This window comes from Hyperolius riggenbachi, chromosome 3 (genome assembly GCF_040937935.1).
Source record: "Hyperolius riggenbachi isolate aHypRig1 chromosome 3, aHypRig1.pri, whole genome shotgun sequence".
Taxonomy (NCBI): domain Eukaryota; kingdom Metazoa; phylum Chordata; class Amphibia; order Anura; family Hyperoliidae; genus Hyperolius; species Hyperolius riggenbachi.
In genome coordinates, this window is record NC_090648.1 from 332148400 (window position 1) to 332168527 (window position 20128).

At 42.3% G+C, this 20128-nt stretch overlaps 1 protein-coding gene across 5 annotated transcripts in view; it reads right to left on the reverse strand.

Moving 5' to 3' along the window:
• Positions 1-20128, reverse strand: part of PTPRQ (protein tyrosine phosphatase receptor type Q) — a 356602-nt gene that overhangs the window by 19338 nt on the left and 317136 nt on the right. For 3 of the 5 annotated variants that reach the window (XM_068276874.1, XM_068276872.1, XM_068276871.1), the window contains 2 exons: positions 5374-5455; positions 2898-2988 (listed from right to left, as the gene is read on the reverse strand). In XM_068276874.1, the coding sequence (XP_068132975.1) occupies positions 2898-2988; positions 5374-5455 (173 nt within the window). Of the gene's footprint in view, positions 1-2897; positions 2989-5373; positions 5456-5868; positions 5896-20128 lie in introns of all 5 variants that reach the window. The other 2 variants (XM_068276870.1, XM_068276873.1) reach the window with 1 other exon arrangement.

Consider the following 20128-nt stretch of genomic DNA (forward strand, 5'->3'; position numbering starts at 1 on the left):
GGGAGGTAGGAAAGGGCTTTACTGGGCTGGCGGCTGCCACTGGGGAACAAAATTGTAAGTCTTCTCCAAAAATAAGACCTACCCTATTATTTGGGGCTAAAATTAATATAACACAGTCTCTTTTTTTCGGGGAAACATGGTAGCTAGTGTTGGCGTTTAGCTTAGTGAAATCACCCTCACAGGGTTCCATATGCCTCTCATCCATGAGCCAGTGGCATGTAAGAAAATGCGTACATGCTGCTGAGTCATTGAGAAGAAGCGCCTCGTGAGGATGGAGGCCACAATGCAAAAAAGCAGCTGACAGAGTAGAACTTTGGGCAGTGACTCTGATCGTGGCAGAGACTGTGGCAGTAGTTCGGTTATGCAGGCTAGCAATCGTGGCAGTGCTCGCAGCCAAACCATTTTTGCCAAACAGCACTTGGCTATATTGTAGACAGGAGGCATCTGGCTCTAGTGGTTCAGCTCTGAGTTTGGCTATTGTACAGCCAAACTCCAGCTAGCAATAGCGGTGGTGCTGCTCTTGGCTATAGTAAAGCAGAGCACTGTTTAGCTATAGTGGTTCAGCTGAAGTATTTGTTCAGAGAATGGTATAGTATAGTCAAGCATATGGGGGTTAGTTTCAGCACTGGGGGTTTGGCTATAGCCGGATCCAAAGGTTAGGAAATAGGCATACCTTTAATAGAGGCGTGGGTGCTCAGCTATGGTAAAGTTGAGCGGCGAGTCATTACTGGTTAATGTAACTTAGGGAAGAAGTTATTGTTAGGTGCAGGTCGGTGGTGGTTAGTGTAACGGATGGTCGGAAATGCCAATTTCCGATTCCGCGGAAACTCCAATTTCCACCAATGCCGATTACTGATTCCATGTATTTTCGATTCCATGTATTTTCAGTCTTTTTTTGGTCATTTTTTTACATTCTCTAATTGGCCACATACTTCTGAGTACACTTTGCATTCTCTGCTTGGTCCAATGCTTCAGAGTTCTGTGATTGAGCTAAAATGACCAAGTTGTGGTAGTGCAATATTTCTAAAGAAATCGGATTTCCAATTTTCGAGGAGTCTTTTTTTTTTGGGGGGGGGGGGGGTCATTTTTTGCATTATCTGATTGGCTAAACACTTTAAATTCACTCTGCATTCTCTGATTGGTCCAATGCTTCTGAGTTCTGTGATTGGGCTAATATTACCGAGTTGAGGTAATGCAGTATTTCCGCAGAAATTTCATTTCCGGTTTCCATTTTCCAATTTCCGAGTTCCGATGAAAAAATGCAGATTTCCAATCAGAAATGTGGAAGTTTAATTTCTGCAGAATCCAATGAGCAACCCTAGTTAGTGTCAGGCGTAGGTAGTGAGCTTAACATTTGGTGAAGGTAGGGGAGGGTTAATGTGAAGATTAGGTTACGGAATTCAAAAGTAGATTATTGGCAACATTATCAATGCTCTACTACAGGCAACTCCCCGGCCGTTCCCAAATGAATAAGCCCCTTTTTTTAGATGTATGCCACTAGAGATCATCAATTCACTACACATTTTTTTTTCTGACAAATCAAACTGCAACCATATTTGTATCAATTCAGAAAAAATAGTAACGAATACAGTGTATTATTCTTTGCTTCACTCAAAACTAGATTTTAAAAAAAAATTATTTATGTAAAGTGTGGCTTTAGGTAGAAAAAAAACATGGCTGTACACAAAAAATTAAAAACACAGCGCAAGTATAATTTTCATTCTTTATCTGCATTCTCCTGTTTTCGACTCTATTAAAGTGTTGGCAGTGTATGCCCACCAGGATATACATGGTATGCTGTGCAGAAATGTAGCAATCATTAAACATCTGTCTTGTGTGGCACAGGAACTCTAGTGGGTCATGACCAACAGGTTAATCTTGCCTTGACTAGTGTATAACCTTGAAGGCTGCTGACAGCGCAGTCTAGTATGGAGAAATGTCTGAACGTTCAAAGTTAACTAAAACAAAGTATATAGCAGCCTGCTTACTGGAGCTTTTTGCTGCTTGTGTTATTGAAGAATGATTTCACTAAAAAAGCTACAAGAAATATAAGGCTCACAAATTATAGACAATGCCACACTATAGAACAAGTGCCTTTGAGAATAATGTACTATACTGTTTAAAAAAAATGGTGAATATTTTGTAAAATTAATACCTATTTGGGCAGGTTTTAAAAATGAGAATTTCCAGTCCATTTATTTCCATTCTATATATTGCGACGATTAACAGAAAACATTATTGAACCTTGTGTTTATGGAAATATCAACCAAGGCCAATATTTCAATATTAACATTACTGTTACATACTATACATACTATTACTAACAATAGAAATAGAGATGCTATACAGTATATACACAATACCAGGAAACACTGCTACAGTAATTAATCAGGTCATTCATCTTCCTTCAGAGGGGCTCATACATCCTAATGTTTCTACCAAGGTCTAGGTCTAGGACCAATGAACTTAAAAGTGTGTTTTTGGGATGTAGGAGGACACCAGAGTTTCCAGAGAAAATACATGTACATTTGGGGAGAACATACAAGCTGCATATAGACAGTGATTTGGATGGAAATCAAACCTGAGACACGAGTGTTGCAAGGTGAGAGTGATACCATTTAGCTACTGTGCTCTTTCATTTAGCCATAGAGCTACATTACTTAGTTATCAATCTGTCCGAATATTGCAAGTGACTGATATTGCAAGTCACCCCGGAGGCAGGATTCAGGATTACTGAAGTGTCTAGATATAGGAGGCAGTGTCACCCAACTAACATGGGGCTGGGGTGGACACAAGGAAATGTAAAGGTGTAGCTGGGATTTAATAAGTGCCAATGTTTGACATACATTATGAAATGCAGGACAATATACAATGTTGTGACAATGCAACATACATACATGGTTTTATGTTTGTGAAGCGATTCTTTGACCTGTTCCATGGGAGATCTGCATCAGAGATAGCAAGGTCCTCAAGAAACCTCGGTAGCTCCTGTAAAATGTGAAAACACTTTTTTAAATAAACTGTAAAGCAGTAGTGACTTTCTAAGAGCTTGGATAGAAATTTGTAGCAAACTGGGCATAACGAAAAACAAGATGTCTCTAGGAAGATTCCACTATGGAATCACAGTATCACAGCCAGTATGATTCACATTTTTTTAAAGAAATATATGAATAAAGGGGTGTATTAAAAAAAAAAATATTTGTTGTTTATTTATTAGATTTAATGTAAAAATGTAATTCTACAAATATATTTATTTTTTTGTTCAGGGCTAGTTCACAGTAGTCAGTTGCATAATACACAAATTATAATAAATGAATTATAATGAATGTGAACTGTAATAAAGACTGGTCATGTACATTAATACAAAGCCCATATGCAGTGATCAGTTACAATTCTGTTGTACTGTACTTTAAAAAGCACATTTAAAAAAATCCTTAAAAATCACACCAGAATCTGATTTTTAACAAGTGCTGAATGATTTGTACGAGAATGCTGTTTTTCTCTGCCTATAATCTTGATTGCCAATTTCAAGATTTATATATAAAAGAACAGATAGTTTTCTCTGATAAACTGTTTTTATATAGGAAATATAGTATACAGTATATGCCACAGAGAGGGGATAATCAGCACCTCTGTACATTTTTTAAAGATGAAATGTAGTAAACAAGTAGTGTGAAAGTAATGAAGAAATGCCCAGATGATTTGCATTCAAAGGATAAAAATGTGGAAGCAAGTGTTTAATAAAATGCCCCACAACTTTCCAATTGTTATATACATATTCACAATTATGTAATAGGAAAAAGATCCTTTTGTTTGGTGAGCAACTGCGTTGACTTTAAAAAAAAAATAAATGTAGCAATAAAACTGAGTTATTGGGAATTAGTAAAACATATACACAAAGGATAGTATTTAAAAAGGAGCGCTGGACATAAACCAATGTCAACTTATATTGCTGGTATCAATTTTAATCTCAAAGCACCAATACACTTTAATACGATAATGATATCATTATCGTATTAAAGTGTATTGGTGCTTTGAGAATAAAATTGATACCAGCAATATAAGTTGACATTGGTTTATGTCCAGCGCTCCTTTTTTAATACTATCTGGATTCTCTTTTTGAGGTGTAGGGTTGGGTACCCCCACCTAAGAACTAAGGAAGCAGCAGGAAGAGATCTTTTGAGTGTTTCAGTGGGTAATATTTTTGGGTGGTTTACCAAAACCCTGCCATATTTGTTCTTTCATATAGTTATTACTGCAGCGCCAGCTTTAGTAGTATATATACACAAAGGAGTTATAGTTTATAAATGTACTGAACAAAAAAAGTCAGTACTACTACTCATGAAAAGTGCAGCGTATCACTAGGACATTGTGAAACCACTGCTCTCCCGATCCATATGCAACCACTTCTTGTATGTGCAGGCCTGCATTTACCATAAGGCACAGTAGGCACATGCCTACTGGTGCATGATGATGGAAAGGCAGCTCAATCCTCTCCCCAAGCGCCTCCCTCCCTCCTTCTTTATGTAGAGTCAAGGGGAGGGGTGTAAATGAGAAGTTACTCACCCAGCTCTCAGCATTCCACTGACCAGATCTCTCTTCAGTCAGGGGCACCACTAGCTACTTAATAATGATGATCCTCTGGATAACTAATACTTGAGGGCACCCTAGCTACTTATTACTGAGGGTAGTACTTCTAGCTACCTCATACTAAGGGATACCTGTAGCTACCTATGACAGGCATGGGAAGTGAGGGAGAAGTGACAGCTGGGACAGCCAGCACACTTGTGATGCAGTTCAGAGGGGGTTTGTAGGTCCATGGAGGGCGAAGTCTAAGTCACACCTGTGCCTATAGACTCCTGGGAGGTAAATCTGGGCCTGTGTATGTGTAATATCCATGTACAGCCGCCCATATCTTTAATTCACAGCTACCTTGAGCTGCAGTTCTCCTCTTCCATTTGTTGCTACCCATTTTCAGTAACCCCTAATCCATGTCCAACCACCCCTTTGGCAGCTACCACCCAAGGCCCAGGACTTCATGGCCTTTCTAGAAATCCAGCCTTGACAGACATAGAATTTTTTTAAATGCTTTCAAAGCAAAAAAAAAAACAAAAACAAATCAATACACCACACCTAACACGTGTGCTAAATTAATTTTGTCCTGCCCAAGTGTTTGAATCTGTGATGCATTGGGGCTTGTAAAACCCAAATGAGTGTAACATTACTGTCTAAACAATCACTCTGGTAATTGGGTACTGATTATCAAGGCTAGGATTTTTTTTCCTGGTCTCACGTGCTTAAAATGGACATGAAATGTGACACATGAAAATTACTGGAGGCCTTGTGATGTTGTGACAACTGTTAGGAACATACCGAAAATTCTTCTTGAAACTTTACGTTGTTGTTGGCGCACAGCTCCTCAACATGCTGCAGGAAGGTTTTCTTGGTTACAGGCCTAGGCAGAAAGCACAAGATTAGATTTCACCTTGTGCTGGCCTCACAATACCACACAGCCCAGAATAATCAGGCCTCCAGTTTCCCAACATATATTTCTGTTTCCAATGCGCATTTCTCCACAGACCAGAGCTTACATGTTCAGCACTAATCTAATTCTCATAATAACATGAGTTTTCAGCCTGAGTAAATACCTCAGAGTGACTTCTCAAGCTAAAACACACACATGCAAGTTTCACCCCAGAGAGAGGCAAAGCATTTCTCCAGTTACCATGCAATTAGTCATGCTTTTATGATTTATATGCAGGTTGTCCTTGTAAACGCATGAAAAGACACCATATATTAACACTCATCAGACTATTAAATCAGCAAGCTCCAAAAAGAAAGAAACAAAGGCAACTTCGATCAACTTACTTGAGTGATTTCCTATAACTAAGTAACCTGCAATAGAGATTTCGTTCAAATAGGTTGCAGCAGTAGATTTCAGCAAACAGAAAGTATTTCTTCATCAGGCTGCTATTTACTATCACAATGGGGCCTATTTCTGAACATTTTTGTTCTAACTACTGTATTTCTTGCCATTCTTCCCCATTGAGGTATTAAATGCAGAGTGATGAAAAATGTGAAAAGATTGCAAATAAAAGAAAAAAAATGGCACATTAAAGGAGGGCTCCATTATGCTATAGGAAAAAAGTATACCCAAAGCTGTATCAGTTATGGCAATTAATATTTAAAGTGACCGCATGTGAGTACTCCCTATATACAACCTTACTATACTCCCTGTAGGTCTCACTGAAAAACCCTGTAGAGAGCTGCGGCAGCCTTTCTACAGTCAGGACTTCCTGGTAATGGAATATGACTACAAAAGCAAACATACCTGGATAAATGCAATTGTAGCACTATTTTATTGCACCATAGTGACAAAACAACACGAAATCGTGTCCAGCAGGCCTTTATCAAGTGTTACATGACAGAGCTCATGCTCACAATAAATTACATGTATGGTATGTCATTTATTTGTGAGCACGAGCTCTGTCATGTAACACTTGATAAAGGTCTGCTGGTCGAAAAGTTGTGTTGTTTTGTCACTATAGTGCAATAAAATAGTGCTACAATTGCATTTATCCAGGTAGAGACCCAGTCTTTTTCTTCTATTGCTGTGGACTTTTTGCACCTGAGGGACCCGGGTGTGGACTGGTTGACTCCCTGACTCAATTATATTATAACAGTTGAGCTCCTGGGACTGCTTCTTTTTTACTACAAAAGCAACCATAGCCACATCCCTTACCCACCTACCTGACCATACTTTATCTGTACACTGGAGCAGAGGCCTTCTAATGGGGAACTTAGTGGAAAGTACTGCCCCAAGACACTAAGAGGCTTTCATCATGTCAGGTGGGTGGAACTTCTCTGGGTATTATTACTTTATTTATAATTTTATATAATGCCAACATCTTCCGCAGGGCTTTACCGAGTATATAGTCTTGTGACTAACTGTCCCTCAGAGGGGCTCACAATATAATCTAGTCATATGTCTAAAGGCCAATTTTTAGGGGGATGCCATTTAACTTATCTGTATGTTTTGAGGATGTTTGAGGAAACTGAAATGTCTGGAGGAAACACACGCAGGCAAGGGCCCATATGCAATTCACTTTTTCTCCTGAGTTTTCTCCTAGGTGATATTTTTAACTTGTCAATATAATGCATTTTAAATCACCAGAAAGAAAACTCAAAATAATTTTGGCAATACTTTTTGGTACCTTTCCAATTGCAGAGTGCTGAAAAGTTACTTTAAATAGAAGATGGAAAAATTATCTCCTGGGAGAAAACACAGCAGAAAAAGTGAATTGCGTATGGGCCAAGGGGAGAGCAAACAAGCTTAATGCAGATAGTGCACTGCCTGGGATTTAAACAGGGGACCCAGCGCTGCAAGGTGAGAGTGCTATCCACTATGCCACTGTACTGCCCAAGCTCTAACACACATGTAAGTCTATACGGCAGTATCTGCTCCAATTCAGAGAGATGGTGTATAATCATGTGGGCCAGTTGGGGCATGTCTACTACACTCCTGTACCAGAACAGATCACTACAGATTCATTTTTGACACAGGTCAAATGAATTGATGGAACTGAATCATGAAAGATGTGGTTCATCAAGTAGAACACATTTGTCCATTTCTCAGTTCATCCTAAACACTGGCATGGATATGGCCCGGGAGGACTGGAGATCGACGTCTGTGCTGTAAATATAAGGCAGCCTTAGCCTGAGAAGGCCCTGGCCCTTATTCAATTCACTTTTTCTCCTAAGTTTTCTCCTAGGAGATCATTTTTCATATTCTGTTTAAAATAACTTTTCAGCACTGTAATTGAAAAAGTACCAAAAAGTAGGTGAAAAAGTACTGTCCAAATTATTCTGATTATTTTCTTGCTTGCTGCTTGCTTAACTACTTAAGGACCAGGGCTTAAACCCCCCTAAAGACCAGGCTATTTTTCACAAACTGGTCCACTGCAGCTTTAAGGACTCACTGCAGGGCTGCACAACTCAGCATACAAATTATTCCCCCCCCCACCCCTTTTCTGCCCACTAACAGAGCTATCTGTTGGTGGGCTATGATCGCTCCCAGGATGTTTATATATATTTTTTTTTTTACAAATATTTGTTTCTTTATTTTGATAATAAATATTACTATTTTTTATTTGCTTTTTTAAACTTCCCTCCCTCCACTGCCAGCCAATCAGTGCGATAGGCTGTCATAGGCTTCAGCCTATGACAGCGGATTGCTGACTTGCCACCCAGGGGGACAGCCGTGTCACACGGCTGTCCCCAATACAGCGCTGCTGTAGTTTGCATCGCTGTACAGACTAAATACACGGCGGTTTCGCCATCTAACGGTCTCCTATCGACAATCGCCACTGGGAGACTGATGGCGGAGCGTAGCTCCATCATCCAAGTGGAGATGCGCCTCCTGCAAAACACGCCCCAGGACATTATGCTGATCGGCGTTAGGCGGTCCTGGGGCTGGCACCGCGGTCACGCCCATCGGTGTGACGCGGTCGTCTAAAGGTTAAAAGGCCCACTGTCTTAAAGTGAACCTAAAGCCGGTTAAAAAAAATGAGATTAACTCACCTGGGGCTTCCCTCAGCCCCCTGCAGCCGATCGGAGCCCTCGCAGCTCCGCTCCGATGCCTCTGGACCCGCCGGCGACGACTTCCGGTTTCGCCGTCACCGGCCGACAGGCATGGGAACGCGAGTGATTGTTCGCGTTCCCAGCCTGTATATCATCCCCTATGCTGCTATTGCGACCTCCTGGCCGCAATAGCAGCATAGGAGGCTGGGGAAAAAATGGCTGAAAATTTGTTGGAGACTGTTACAATCGGTTTTTAAAGAGGATTTGGAAGGATCATTTTCATCTTCATAGATGTGAGGAAAAATGTACAGACTACAGATAGTACTCGGCTGCCACTACAGGTGCATACACATGTTAGATAGAACTCACCCACAAATTTGTTGGTACTCTTACAGCTCATGCCTCAGTGTTAAATGCCTCATAAAAACTTATCAGCAAAAACATCAGAAGTGGAGGAGCACCCATGCAAGAGGATATGGGGTGTGTCATAGCTTTAAGATCACTGTACCAATGATCAAAAGATGCAGATCCAAGGGAAGCAGGCACCACCTTCAGTAATTTAGTAGCTCTTTATTAGAAAAGTCATAAAAAATGACAAGTCATCGATAAAAATGGCTGTAGCGGCTGACAGCCCGCTGTTTCAAGCTCAGTAGCTCTTTTTCAAAGCAAGAAGCCATATACCCAAACCGAGGAATAACTCCTCTTCAAAGTGAACCTCCGGACTAAAAATCTACTCAGCAGAACTGAAAAGGCTTGGTGTTTCTTTAACAGTTTTACAGCATCAGAACTTTGTTTTTCCTACCAAAGCATCATTTTTAGCTGCATTTTAGCTAAGCTCCACCCATCAAAGAAAAAAAGCCCAGGCTTTTTTTCCCTGATGCTGTGCAGAGCATGATGGGATTTCCTATGTTGTAATTCACGTTGCCTAGCAACTGGGAGAGGTGTTCAGGACACAGGACATTTGGATCTGTGTCTCATGCTCCCTGTCACCTCCTTTCAACCAAAAAGATGGCTGCCATCATGAAATCAAACATTTGCCTGTCCTTTTAAAACAGGGTGGGTAAGAGATTATATTACCTATGTATTTTAATTAACATAACTAATGTAATTTAATGACAGTATGTTTGTTTAGGCTGAAGTTCCTCTTTAAATAGAAACTATACAAGTGATTAACCAATCAGCATGGCACCTGGGAGTTTCCTAAAAAAAAGAAAAAGAAAAAATTAGAAACAATTACGAAAAATTAAAGGAACACAGCCAGGCTGTTTTTAATTTTTCCTTTTTCTATTTTTTAGGAAAATCCCAGGTGCCATGATGAACGCTCAGCGATGTGTCGTATTTTGTTGTTTTTATGTTTTTGTGGTCGTAAGTATAGGTGGTCATTGACTGTACTGAGGACACCTTTTTTTGCCATATCACAATGTCACCCATGGTTGGAGTGACTTTTTTGAGTTTTGTGATGGCTCTTTAGGTGGTCCTCAGGTGTAATTATATGCCGCTGTTATACTTGTAAATCTCACCCACAGCTACTTTTGTGGCTGTATTTCCACATGTGAGTGCGATTTTCCGCGTTAGACGTGTACAGTTTTCCGTGTACGGATTATCTTATGCGCACACATAATTTTGATGCCCGTATGATTTTCTGAGGATAATGCGTACATTTTTCCGCATCCGGACGGCCGTATACGCATGTGCTGGGTGGAAGCAAGGCTAGGAGGTGTATCTTTGGTGATGTCACTTTTTTAAGTTCCCCATCAGGTCCACAGCCCTTCTGAGCGCTCCCATTGGCCAGCAAGATTTTAAACTGATTGGTTACTCACTTGTATAGTTCCTATTTAAGGAGAAGTTGTTCCTCTGTTTGTGTATATGGCTTCTGGCTTTGAAAAAGAGCTACTGAGCTTGAAACAGCGGGCTGGCAGCCGCTAAAGCCATTTTTATCGATGACTTGTCATTTTTTATGACTTTTCTAATAAAGAGCTACTAAATTACTGAAGGTGGTGCCTGCTTTGCTTGGATCTTCATAAAAACTTATATAATGAAAAGCAATTATTCCATGTATACTGTTGACATGCCATGGAATAAAGCAAAGCAAGTGTTGAAAGAGATATACCGGCGGTAATATTGCTTTTTCTACAAGTATATTCTAAGACAAAAGACCGGAGTCTAAATCTTGGCTGCAGCCAGTTACCAATTCAGCAAAGAGTAATTATTTTGAATCCCAAGGGATAAAAGCGCTTTACAAATGTTATTGTATTGTATACTGTATTGTAGTATTATTATTAATAATAATAAAATATCCTGGACAGATTTGTTGGTAAATAAATAAGTGGATTAGAATGATTTTTCAAATTTGCCATTTTCTTGAATTAGTATTACACATGGGACATTGTCCAGAGTAAGTAAAGGAAAGTAAACAGGATAAGAGGCAGCCCTTGTGCAATAAATTACTAATTGTGAACACAAGCTTAGACAACTTTCTTGAGGTAAGACCAAAAAGGGTGTGTTCTACTTTTCTATGGTGTCTTGTCACCCTACCTTGCAGTTCTTGAGGTAAGCCACCTCTTCTAAAGATAGATAAATAGATGGATAGATAGATAGATAGATAGATAGATAGATAGATAGATAGATAGATAGATAGATAGACACCCTCTTTCCCTGAAAATAAGCCCTAGCTGGAATTGTGAGAAACTTGAAATATAAGCCCTACCCAAAATAGCCCTAGTGGAAGATAAAGAGGAGGAAGAGGCGGCCAGCAAGTGTGGACACAGTGGTGCAGTGCTGATCGGGCACTGGTCCTGTCATCCCAGGTAGAGATGAGCGTAATGACCGCGTAATTAGTGTAATTACGATTATGGCCGTAAGTACATAATCGTAATGAAGAAGGATTTCGCGAAATTTCGCGTAAGCGTAATTTTCGCGTAATTTTCTCATTACAGTCGGTATTACAAAATTAATGCGTATGGCCATGCTCCCAAGCGGAAAAGTTGACGCATGTATCAATGTTAGGTAGCCGCCGACTTTAAGGGTTAATAGCAAAGCCCCCTTAAATGCTAAGAGCCTCAAATTTGGAGAATATATTAAGGAGATCAGGAGATAAGGAGATTTCGCATCGTAATCGCAAATTTCGCATGCGTAATTTTAGTAATGCGAAATTACGAAAATTTCGGCTCACCTCTAATCCCAGGACAGTAAGGTTATTAGCTGTGTGCAGGAATGACAGGACAGGTGCCTGATCAGTACAATAGCATACCTTCAAATCCAGGAACAGCACAGTACAAAGGAACAGTAAATGTTCTGTTGAAAGACACTTCCTGATAGAAATATAAGACATCCCCTGAAAATAAGGCCTAGCCTCCTTATTGGAGCAAAAATTAATTTAAGACACTGTCCTATTTTTGGAGAAACATGGTACTACCACTCTGGGTGCCTCTTATACTGTTTAAAATATCCTCCCTTGAAGGGGCGGACCTTTTCTAGAGAGAGAAACCATTCACAGAGGGAACCAATTACCTAAGTGGGGGACGGGCATTCCCCACACACCCTGAATGTGGTTGTTGTTGCAACCCAGGGTTATTAAAGGGATACTGTAGGGGGGGGGGGGGGTCGGGGGAAAATGAGCTGAACTTACCCGGGGCTTCTAATGGTCCCCCGCAGACATGCTGTGTTGGCGCAGCCACTCCCCAATGCTCCGGCCCCGCCTCCGGTTCACTTCTGGAATTTCTGACTTTAAAGTCAGAAAACCACTGCGCCTGCGTTGCCGTGTCCTCGCTCCCGCTGATGTCACCAGGAGTGTACTGCGCAGACACAGACCATACTGGGCCTGCGCTGTGCGCTCTTGATGACATCAGCGGGATCGAGGACACGGCAACGCAGGCGCAGTGGTTTTCTGACTTTAAAGTCAGAAATTCCAGAAGTGAACTGGAGGCGGGGCCGGAGAATCGGTGAGCGGCTGCGCGGGCACAGGATGTCTGCAGGGGACTATTAGAAGCCCCGGGTAAGTTCAACTCATTTTCCCCCGACCCCCCTACAGTATCCCTTTAAATACCCTGTTTATTTTGCCATTTGAATTACTATTTTCCGAGATATACTACACTGTATTGGGCTCCTGCCTTTCTCTTGTGCTTTTTTCCTCAAGGTCACTTGACCCACCTCCTAAGTAAAGGAAAGGGTCATCTGATAGATCAGAAAGAACATTATAGACAAGCATGTCAAAGGCAAGACAGTAAAGCATCTCCTAGCACCTTAATATCCATGTGACAACAGTTGCAAATATTATTACGAAGGTTAAAGGCCATGGGACTGTAGCCAACTTGTCTAAGTGTGGTGGCAAGAGGGAAATCAACCCAAGGAATGGGAAGAAGGATAGTAAGAATTGTGTACAGAATGTCAAGGACAAAATCTGAAGAGATACAGGCTGAACTTCAAGGTCAAGCTCTTTTAGTGGCTGATCAGACCATCTGCCACTTATTAGAAGACAATTGGCTCATTAGAAGACAACCCAGGAATACTCCACTTCTGAAATAAAAACATAATAAAAGCCTAAAATTCATTAAAATGCATACTGACGGCAAGCCACAATGCTTTTGGGAGAATGTTTGGACAGATAAGAAAAAACAGTAGCTTTAGGGCAAGTCACTTCAGCTCTATGCTAAAAAGTAAAAAACTTGTGGTCAAAGAAAAGACAATAACACAGAATAGACTTGATTATGTTTTGGGGCCACTTAGCTACTTTTTGAGCCTTGACAATGGTCTCGAGAAAGCACCCTTCAGTTCACTCCAGAAGAGTGATAAGTAGTGAAGTCTCAATGAGAGCTATTGGAATTTGCTTGTTTGCAGGTATTGCCTCTAAAGAACGTGCAATAAAGTATTAGGTGAAGGATCCCATCATCTTTGTTCATGACATTTTCATGACTAACGCAACTTAAATGTTGATTTTCTGAAATTAGTGATTCAAGATTTGGAACAATAAAGTGGAACTACTTTTTCTACGCCTGTGTCTTACTGATTGTCTACAGGCACATCCAGTTTTCTGTAATGGCCCATACTCACGGGCTACAATTGTCGCCGCAAGCACGTGTTGCGGCGACAGGTCGCCCGTGAGTATGGCGCGCGCGCCTCGAACCGTCGCTCGTCGCTGCTGTCGCCAGGCGATTGGCACGGTCAATCGCCTGGCGACAGTTGCCGCCACAACTTCACCGCAACTGTCGCTAGTCCGCGTGTGTATGCGGACTAGCGACAGCAACCAATACGCAGTGCACTGAGTTTCCGGCGGGGGGGAGGAACGTCAGCGAGAGCTTCCGTTGCACCACTAATCCCTCTTCTGCAGTGTGTATGCGGAGGGACCCGGCGACGCTCCCGTGTGCTAGCGATGAGCTACATTTGTAGCTCATGAGTATGGGCCATAAGAGTGTCTTGGAAACAAATACAGACTTGTCCTGGGGACGGTAAGTCTGGCCCTGCCCCCTGCCTGCTTTCCAAGCATCATGATCAAATGGTCTGGATGATTTGGCTGGCCTTTCAACCGACAGAGGTAGTCAAGAGGCAGAGTCCTGCCTACACTGTCCTGACTAAAGTCAGTATTTTCAGATTATAGCACACTGAGTTGATAGACTCATGAGGTGCTTTTAACCAGTTCCCGACCGCCGTATTGACAATTGGCAGCCGGGAAGTGGACCCCGCAAGGACCGCCGTATTGACAAATGGCGGCGGTCCTTGTAGGGGCATGGGCGGAGCGATCGCGTCATCCGTGACGCGATCCTCCGCCTCCACCTGACTCCGCTCGCCCGCCGCAACATCCCGCCGGCCATACGGAAGCGCCGGCGGGATGTTAACCCGACGATCGCCGCATACAAAGTGTATAATACACTTTGTAATGTTTACAAAGTGTATTATACAGGCTGCCTCCTGCCCTGGTGGTCCCAATGTCCGAGGGACCACCAGGGCAGGCTGCAGCCATTCTATGTCGCACCCAAGCCCACTGATTTACCCCCCCTGACCGAGATCACCCACAGCACCCCTCAGACCCCCCCTGCCCACCCCCCAGACCCCTGTTTGCACCCAATCACCCCCCTAATCACCCATCAATTACTCCCTGTCACTATCTGTCAATGCTATTTCTTTTTTTATCCCCCCCTTGCCCCCTGCCTCCTCCTGATCACCCCCCCACCCCTCAGATTCTCCCCAGACCCCCCCCCCCCCCCTGTGTACTGTATGCATCTATCCCCCTGATCACCTGTCAATCACCTGTCAATCACCCGTCAATCACCCGTCAATCACCCGTCCATCACCCATCAATCACCCCCTGTCACTGTCACCCATCAATCAGCCCCTAACCTGCCCCTTGCGGGCAATCTGATCACCCACCCACACCAATAGATTGCCCGCAGATCCGACGTCAGATCACCTCCCAAGTGCAGTGTTTACATCTATTCTCTACCCTAAACACCCACTAATTACCCATCAATCACCCATCAATCACCCCCTATCACCACCTGTCACTGTTACCCATCAGATTAGACCCTAATCTGCCCCTTGCGGGCACCCAATCACCCGCCCACACGCTCAGATTGCCCTCAGACCCCCTCTTATCAATTCGCCTGCGCATTACTTACATCTGTTCTTCCCTGTAATAACCCACTGATCACCTGTCAATCACCCATCAATCACCCCATGTCACTGCCACCCATCAATCACCTCCTGTCACTGCCACCCATCAATCAGCCCCTAACCTGCCCCTTGCGGGCAATCTGATCACCCACCCACACCAATAGATCGCCCGCAGATCCGACGTCCGATCACCTCCCAAGTGCAGTGTTTACATCTATTCTCTACCCTAAACACCCACTAATTACCCATCAATCACCCCCTATCACCACCTGTCACTGTTACCCATCAGATCAGACCCTAATCTGCCCCTTGCGGGTACCCAATCACCCGCCTACACGCTCAGATTGCCCTTAGACCCCCCTTTATCAATTCGCCAGTGCAATATTTACATCTGTTCTCCCCTGTAATAACCCACTGATTACCTGTCAATCACCTATCAATCACCCATCAATCACCCCCTGTCACTGCCACCCATCAATCAGCCCCTAACCTGCCCCTTGCGGGCAATCTGATCACCCACCCACACCAATAGATCGCCCGCAGATCCGACATCCGATCACCTCCCAAGTGCAGTGTTTACATCTGTTCTCTACCCTAAACACCCACTAATTACCCATCAATCACCCCCTGTCACTGCTACCTATCAGATTAGACCCCTATCTGCCCCTAGGGCACTCAATCACCCGCCCACACCCTCAGAACCCAGTCCTGATCACCTCGCCAGTGCATTGCTTGCATCTATTCCCCCCTCTAATCACACCTTGAGACACCCAACAATCACCTCCTGTCACCCCCTAGCACACCTACCCATCAGATCAGGCCCTAATTTGCCCCATGTGGGCTCCTGATCACTCGGCCAAACCCTCAGATCCCCCTCAGACCCCTTCCGATCACCTCCCCAGTGCATTGATTGCATCTATTTTCCCCTCTAACCACCCCCTGAGACACCCATCAATCACCTCCTGTCACCCCCTAGCACTCCTATCCATCAGATCAGGCCCAATACAACCTGTCATCTAAAAGGCCACCCTGCTTATGACCGGTTCCACAAAATTCGCCCCCTCATAGACCACCTGTCATCAAAATTTGCAGATGCTTATACCCCTGAACAGTCATTTTGAGACATTTGGTTTCCAGACTACTCACGGTTTTGGGCCCGTAAAATGCCAGGGCGGTATAGGAACCCCACAAGTGACCCCATTTTAGAAAAAAAGACACCCCAAGGTATTCTGTTAGGTGTATGACGAGTTCATAGAAGGTTTTATTTTTTGTCAAAAGTTAGCGGAAATTGTTTTTTTTTTTTTTTTTCACAAAGTGTCATTTTTAACTAACTTGGGACAAAAAATAAAATCTTCTATGAACTCGCCATACACCTAATGGAATACCTTGGGGTGTCTTCTTTCTAAAATGGGGTCACTTGTGGGGTTCCTATACTGCCCTGGCATTTTAGGGGCACTAAACTGCGAGGAGTAGTCTAGAAAACAAATGCCTCAAAATGACCTGTGAATAGGACGTTGGGCCCCTTAGCGCACCTAGGCTGCAAAAAAGTGTCACACATGTGGTACCGCCGTACTCAGGAAAAGTAGTATAATGTGTTTTGGGGTGTTTTTTTACACATACCCATGCTGGGTGGGAGAAATCTCTCTGTAAATGGACAATTGTGTGTAAAAAAAATCAAACAATTGTCATTTACAGAGATATTTCTCCCACCCAGCATGGGTATGTGTAAAAATACACCCCAAAACACATTATACTACTTCTCCTGAGTACGGCGGTACCACATGTGTGGCACTTTTTTACACCCTAAGTACGCTAAGGGGCCCAAAGTCCAATGAGTACCTTTAGGATTTCACAGGTCATTTTGCAACATTTGGTTTCAAGACTACTCCTCACGGTTTAGGGCCCCTAAAATGCCAGGGCAGTATAGGAACCACACAAATTACCTCATTCTAGAAATAAGACACCCAAAGGTATTCCGTTAGGAGTATGGTGAGTTCATAGAAGATTTTATTTTTTGTCAAAATGACACTTTGTGAAAAAAAAAACAATTAAAATCAATTTCCGCTAACTTGTGACAAAAAAATAAAAACTTCTATGAACTCACCATACTCCTAACGGAATACCTTGGGGTGTCTTCTTTCTAAAATGGGGTCATTAGTGGGGTTCTTATACTGCCCTGGCATTTTAGGGCCCCTAAACTGTGAGGAGTAGTCTTGAAACAAAAATGACCTGTGAAATCCTAAAGGTACTCATTGGACTTTGGGCCCCTTAGCGCAGTTAGGGTGCAAAAAAGTGCCACATATGTGGTATCGCCGTACTCGGGAGAAGTAGTATAATGTGTTTTGGGGTGTATTTTTACACATACCCATGCTGGGTGGGAGAAATACCTCTGTAAATGACAATCTTTTGATGTTTTTACACACAATTGTCCATTTACAGAGTTATTTCTCCCACCCAGCATGGGTATGTGTAAAAATACACCCCAAAACACATTGTACTACTTCTCCCGAGTACGGCGGTACCACATGTGTGGCACTTTTTTGCACCCTAACTGCGCTAAGGGGCCCAAAGTCCAATGAGTACCTTTAGGATTTCACAGGTCATTTTGAGAAATTTTGTTTCAAGACTACTCCTCATGGTTTAGGGCCCCTAAAATGCCAGGACAGTATAGGAACACCACAAATGACTCAATTTTAGAAAGAAGACACCCCAAGGTATTCTGTTAGTAGTATGGTGAGTTCATAGAAGATTTTATTTTTTTGTCACAAGTTAGCGGAAATTGATTTTTATTGTTTTTTTTCACAAAGTGTCATTTTCCGCTAACTTGTGAGAAAAAATAAAATCTTCTATGAACTCACCGTACTACTAACGGAATACCTTGGGGTGTCTTCTTTCTAAAATGGGGTCATTTGTGGGGTTCCTATACTGTCCTGGCATTTTAGGGGCCCTAAACCATGAGGAGTAGTCTTGAAACGAAATTTCTCAAAATGACCTGTGAAATCCTAAAGGTACTCATTGGACTTTGGGCCCCTTAGCGCAGTTAGGGTGCAAAAAAGTGCCACACGTGGTATCGCCGTACTCAGGAGAAGTAGTATAATGTGTTTTGGGGTGTATTTTTACACATACCCATGCTGAGTGGGAGAAAGATCTCTGTAAATGGACAATTGTGTGTAAAAAAAATTAAAAAATTGTCATTTACAGAGATATTTCTCCCACCCAGCATCGGTATGTGTAAAAATACACCCCAAAACACATTATACTACTTCTCCTGAGTACGGCAATACCACATGTGTGGCACTTTTTTTGCAGCCTAACTGCGCTAAGGGGCCCAAAGTCCAATGAGCACCTTTAGGCTTTACAGGGGTGCTTACAAATTAGCACCCCCCAAAATGCAAGGACAGTAAACACACCCCACAAATGACCCCATTTTGGAAAGTAGACACTTCAAGGTATTCAGAGAGGGGCATGGTGAGTCCGTGGCAGATTTCATTTTTTTTTTGTCGCAAGTTAGAAGAAATGGAAATCTTTTTTTTTTTTTTGTCACAAAGTGTCATTTTCCGCTTACTTGTGACAAAAAATAATATCTTCTATGAACTCACTATGCCTCTCAGTGAATACTTTGGGATGTCTTCTTTCCAAAATGGGGTCATTTGGGGGGTATTTATACTATCCTGGAATTCTAGCCCCTCATGAAACCTGTCAGGTGGTCAGAAAAGTCATAGATGCTTGAAAATGGGAAAATTCACTTTTTGCACCATAGTTTGTAAACGCTATAACTTTTACCCAAACCAATAAATATACACTGAATGGGGTTTTTTTTAATCAAAAACATGTTTGTCCACATTTTTCGCGCTGCATGTATACAGAAATTTTACTTTACTTGAAAAATGTCAGCACAGAAAGTTAAAAAAATCATTTTTTTGCCAAAATTCATGTCTTTTTTGATGAATATGATAAAAAGTAAAAATCGCAGGAGCAATCAAATAGCACCAAAAGAAAGCTTTATTAGTGACAAGAAAAGGAGCCAAAATTCATTTAGGTGGTAGGTTGTATGAGCGAGCAATAAACCGTGAAAGCTGCAGTGGTCTGAATGGAAAAAAAGTGGCCGGTCCTTAAGGGGGGTAAAGCCCACGGTCCTCAAGTGGTTAAACAAAGCTAAAAAGTGCACGTTGGCAACATCTATGCAGTTTAAATTTTCCTACTAAAAATATTTTAGTGCTGCATTGTTTTGCCATTGGATACATTCCCCCATTATATACCATGCTTAGCAAACAGTCACTGGGACAGAAATTGGTGAGAAATCTGGCAATCCACAACTTGAGTAATGCTAAATATCTAACATGACTATTTTAAGTTCCCTACAAATAAGCCGACCACTAATATTACCTTCAATGAAAACTAGAAAAACTTACTGTTACATCAAGCCTAGCATTAATATTTTACTTTCTTGAAAGCATAGGGCTTTATTTTTAATAGATATTTTTTGATGTTTTTTATGCATGCAAAACAAGCATCTAACAGCCTTCCTATTGTTGTGTGGGAGATGTGCCTGCCTAATTATAATCTAAGAAGTGGTTGTTGGAGAAAGCAGTACCTTTTCTATACTGTTATGTCTCTTACAGTTTATGTTGTAGGGTTTTGTATTTCACCTACCTTGAGTTACACCATTGCTAGGTTCATGTATCTTTGGTTCCATCCACAATCTGTTGTGACTGTGCCAATTTGAACTGCTGCATTCCATGGTTCTGGGGTCCTAGTAGCAACATCCCTATTCCCAGAATAAACAGTAGCACACTAATGGATAAGCAGAATGGACCCACGCTCTGACCAGGTCTGCCCATTGCATTTCCCTAAGGCCTCTTTCACATTAGACAATGCGTGCAGGAGCAGTTTCCTGTCATCGGGAATCTGCGGTGCGACACCATTCAGTTCCGGTAGTAAT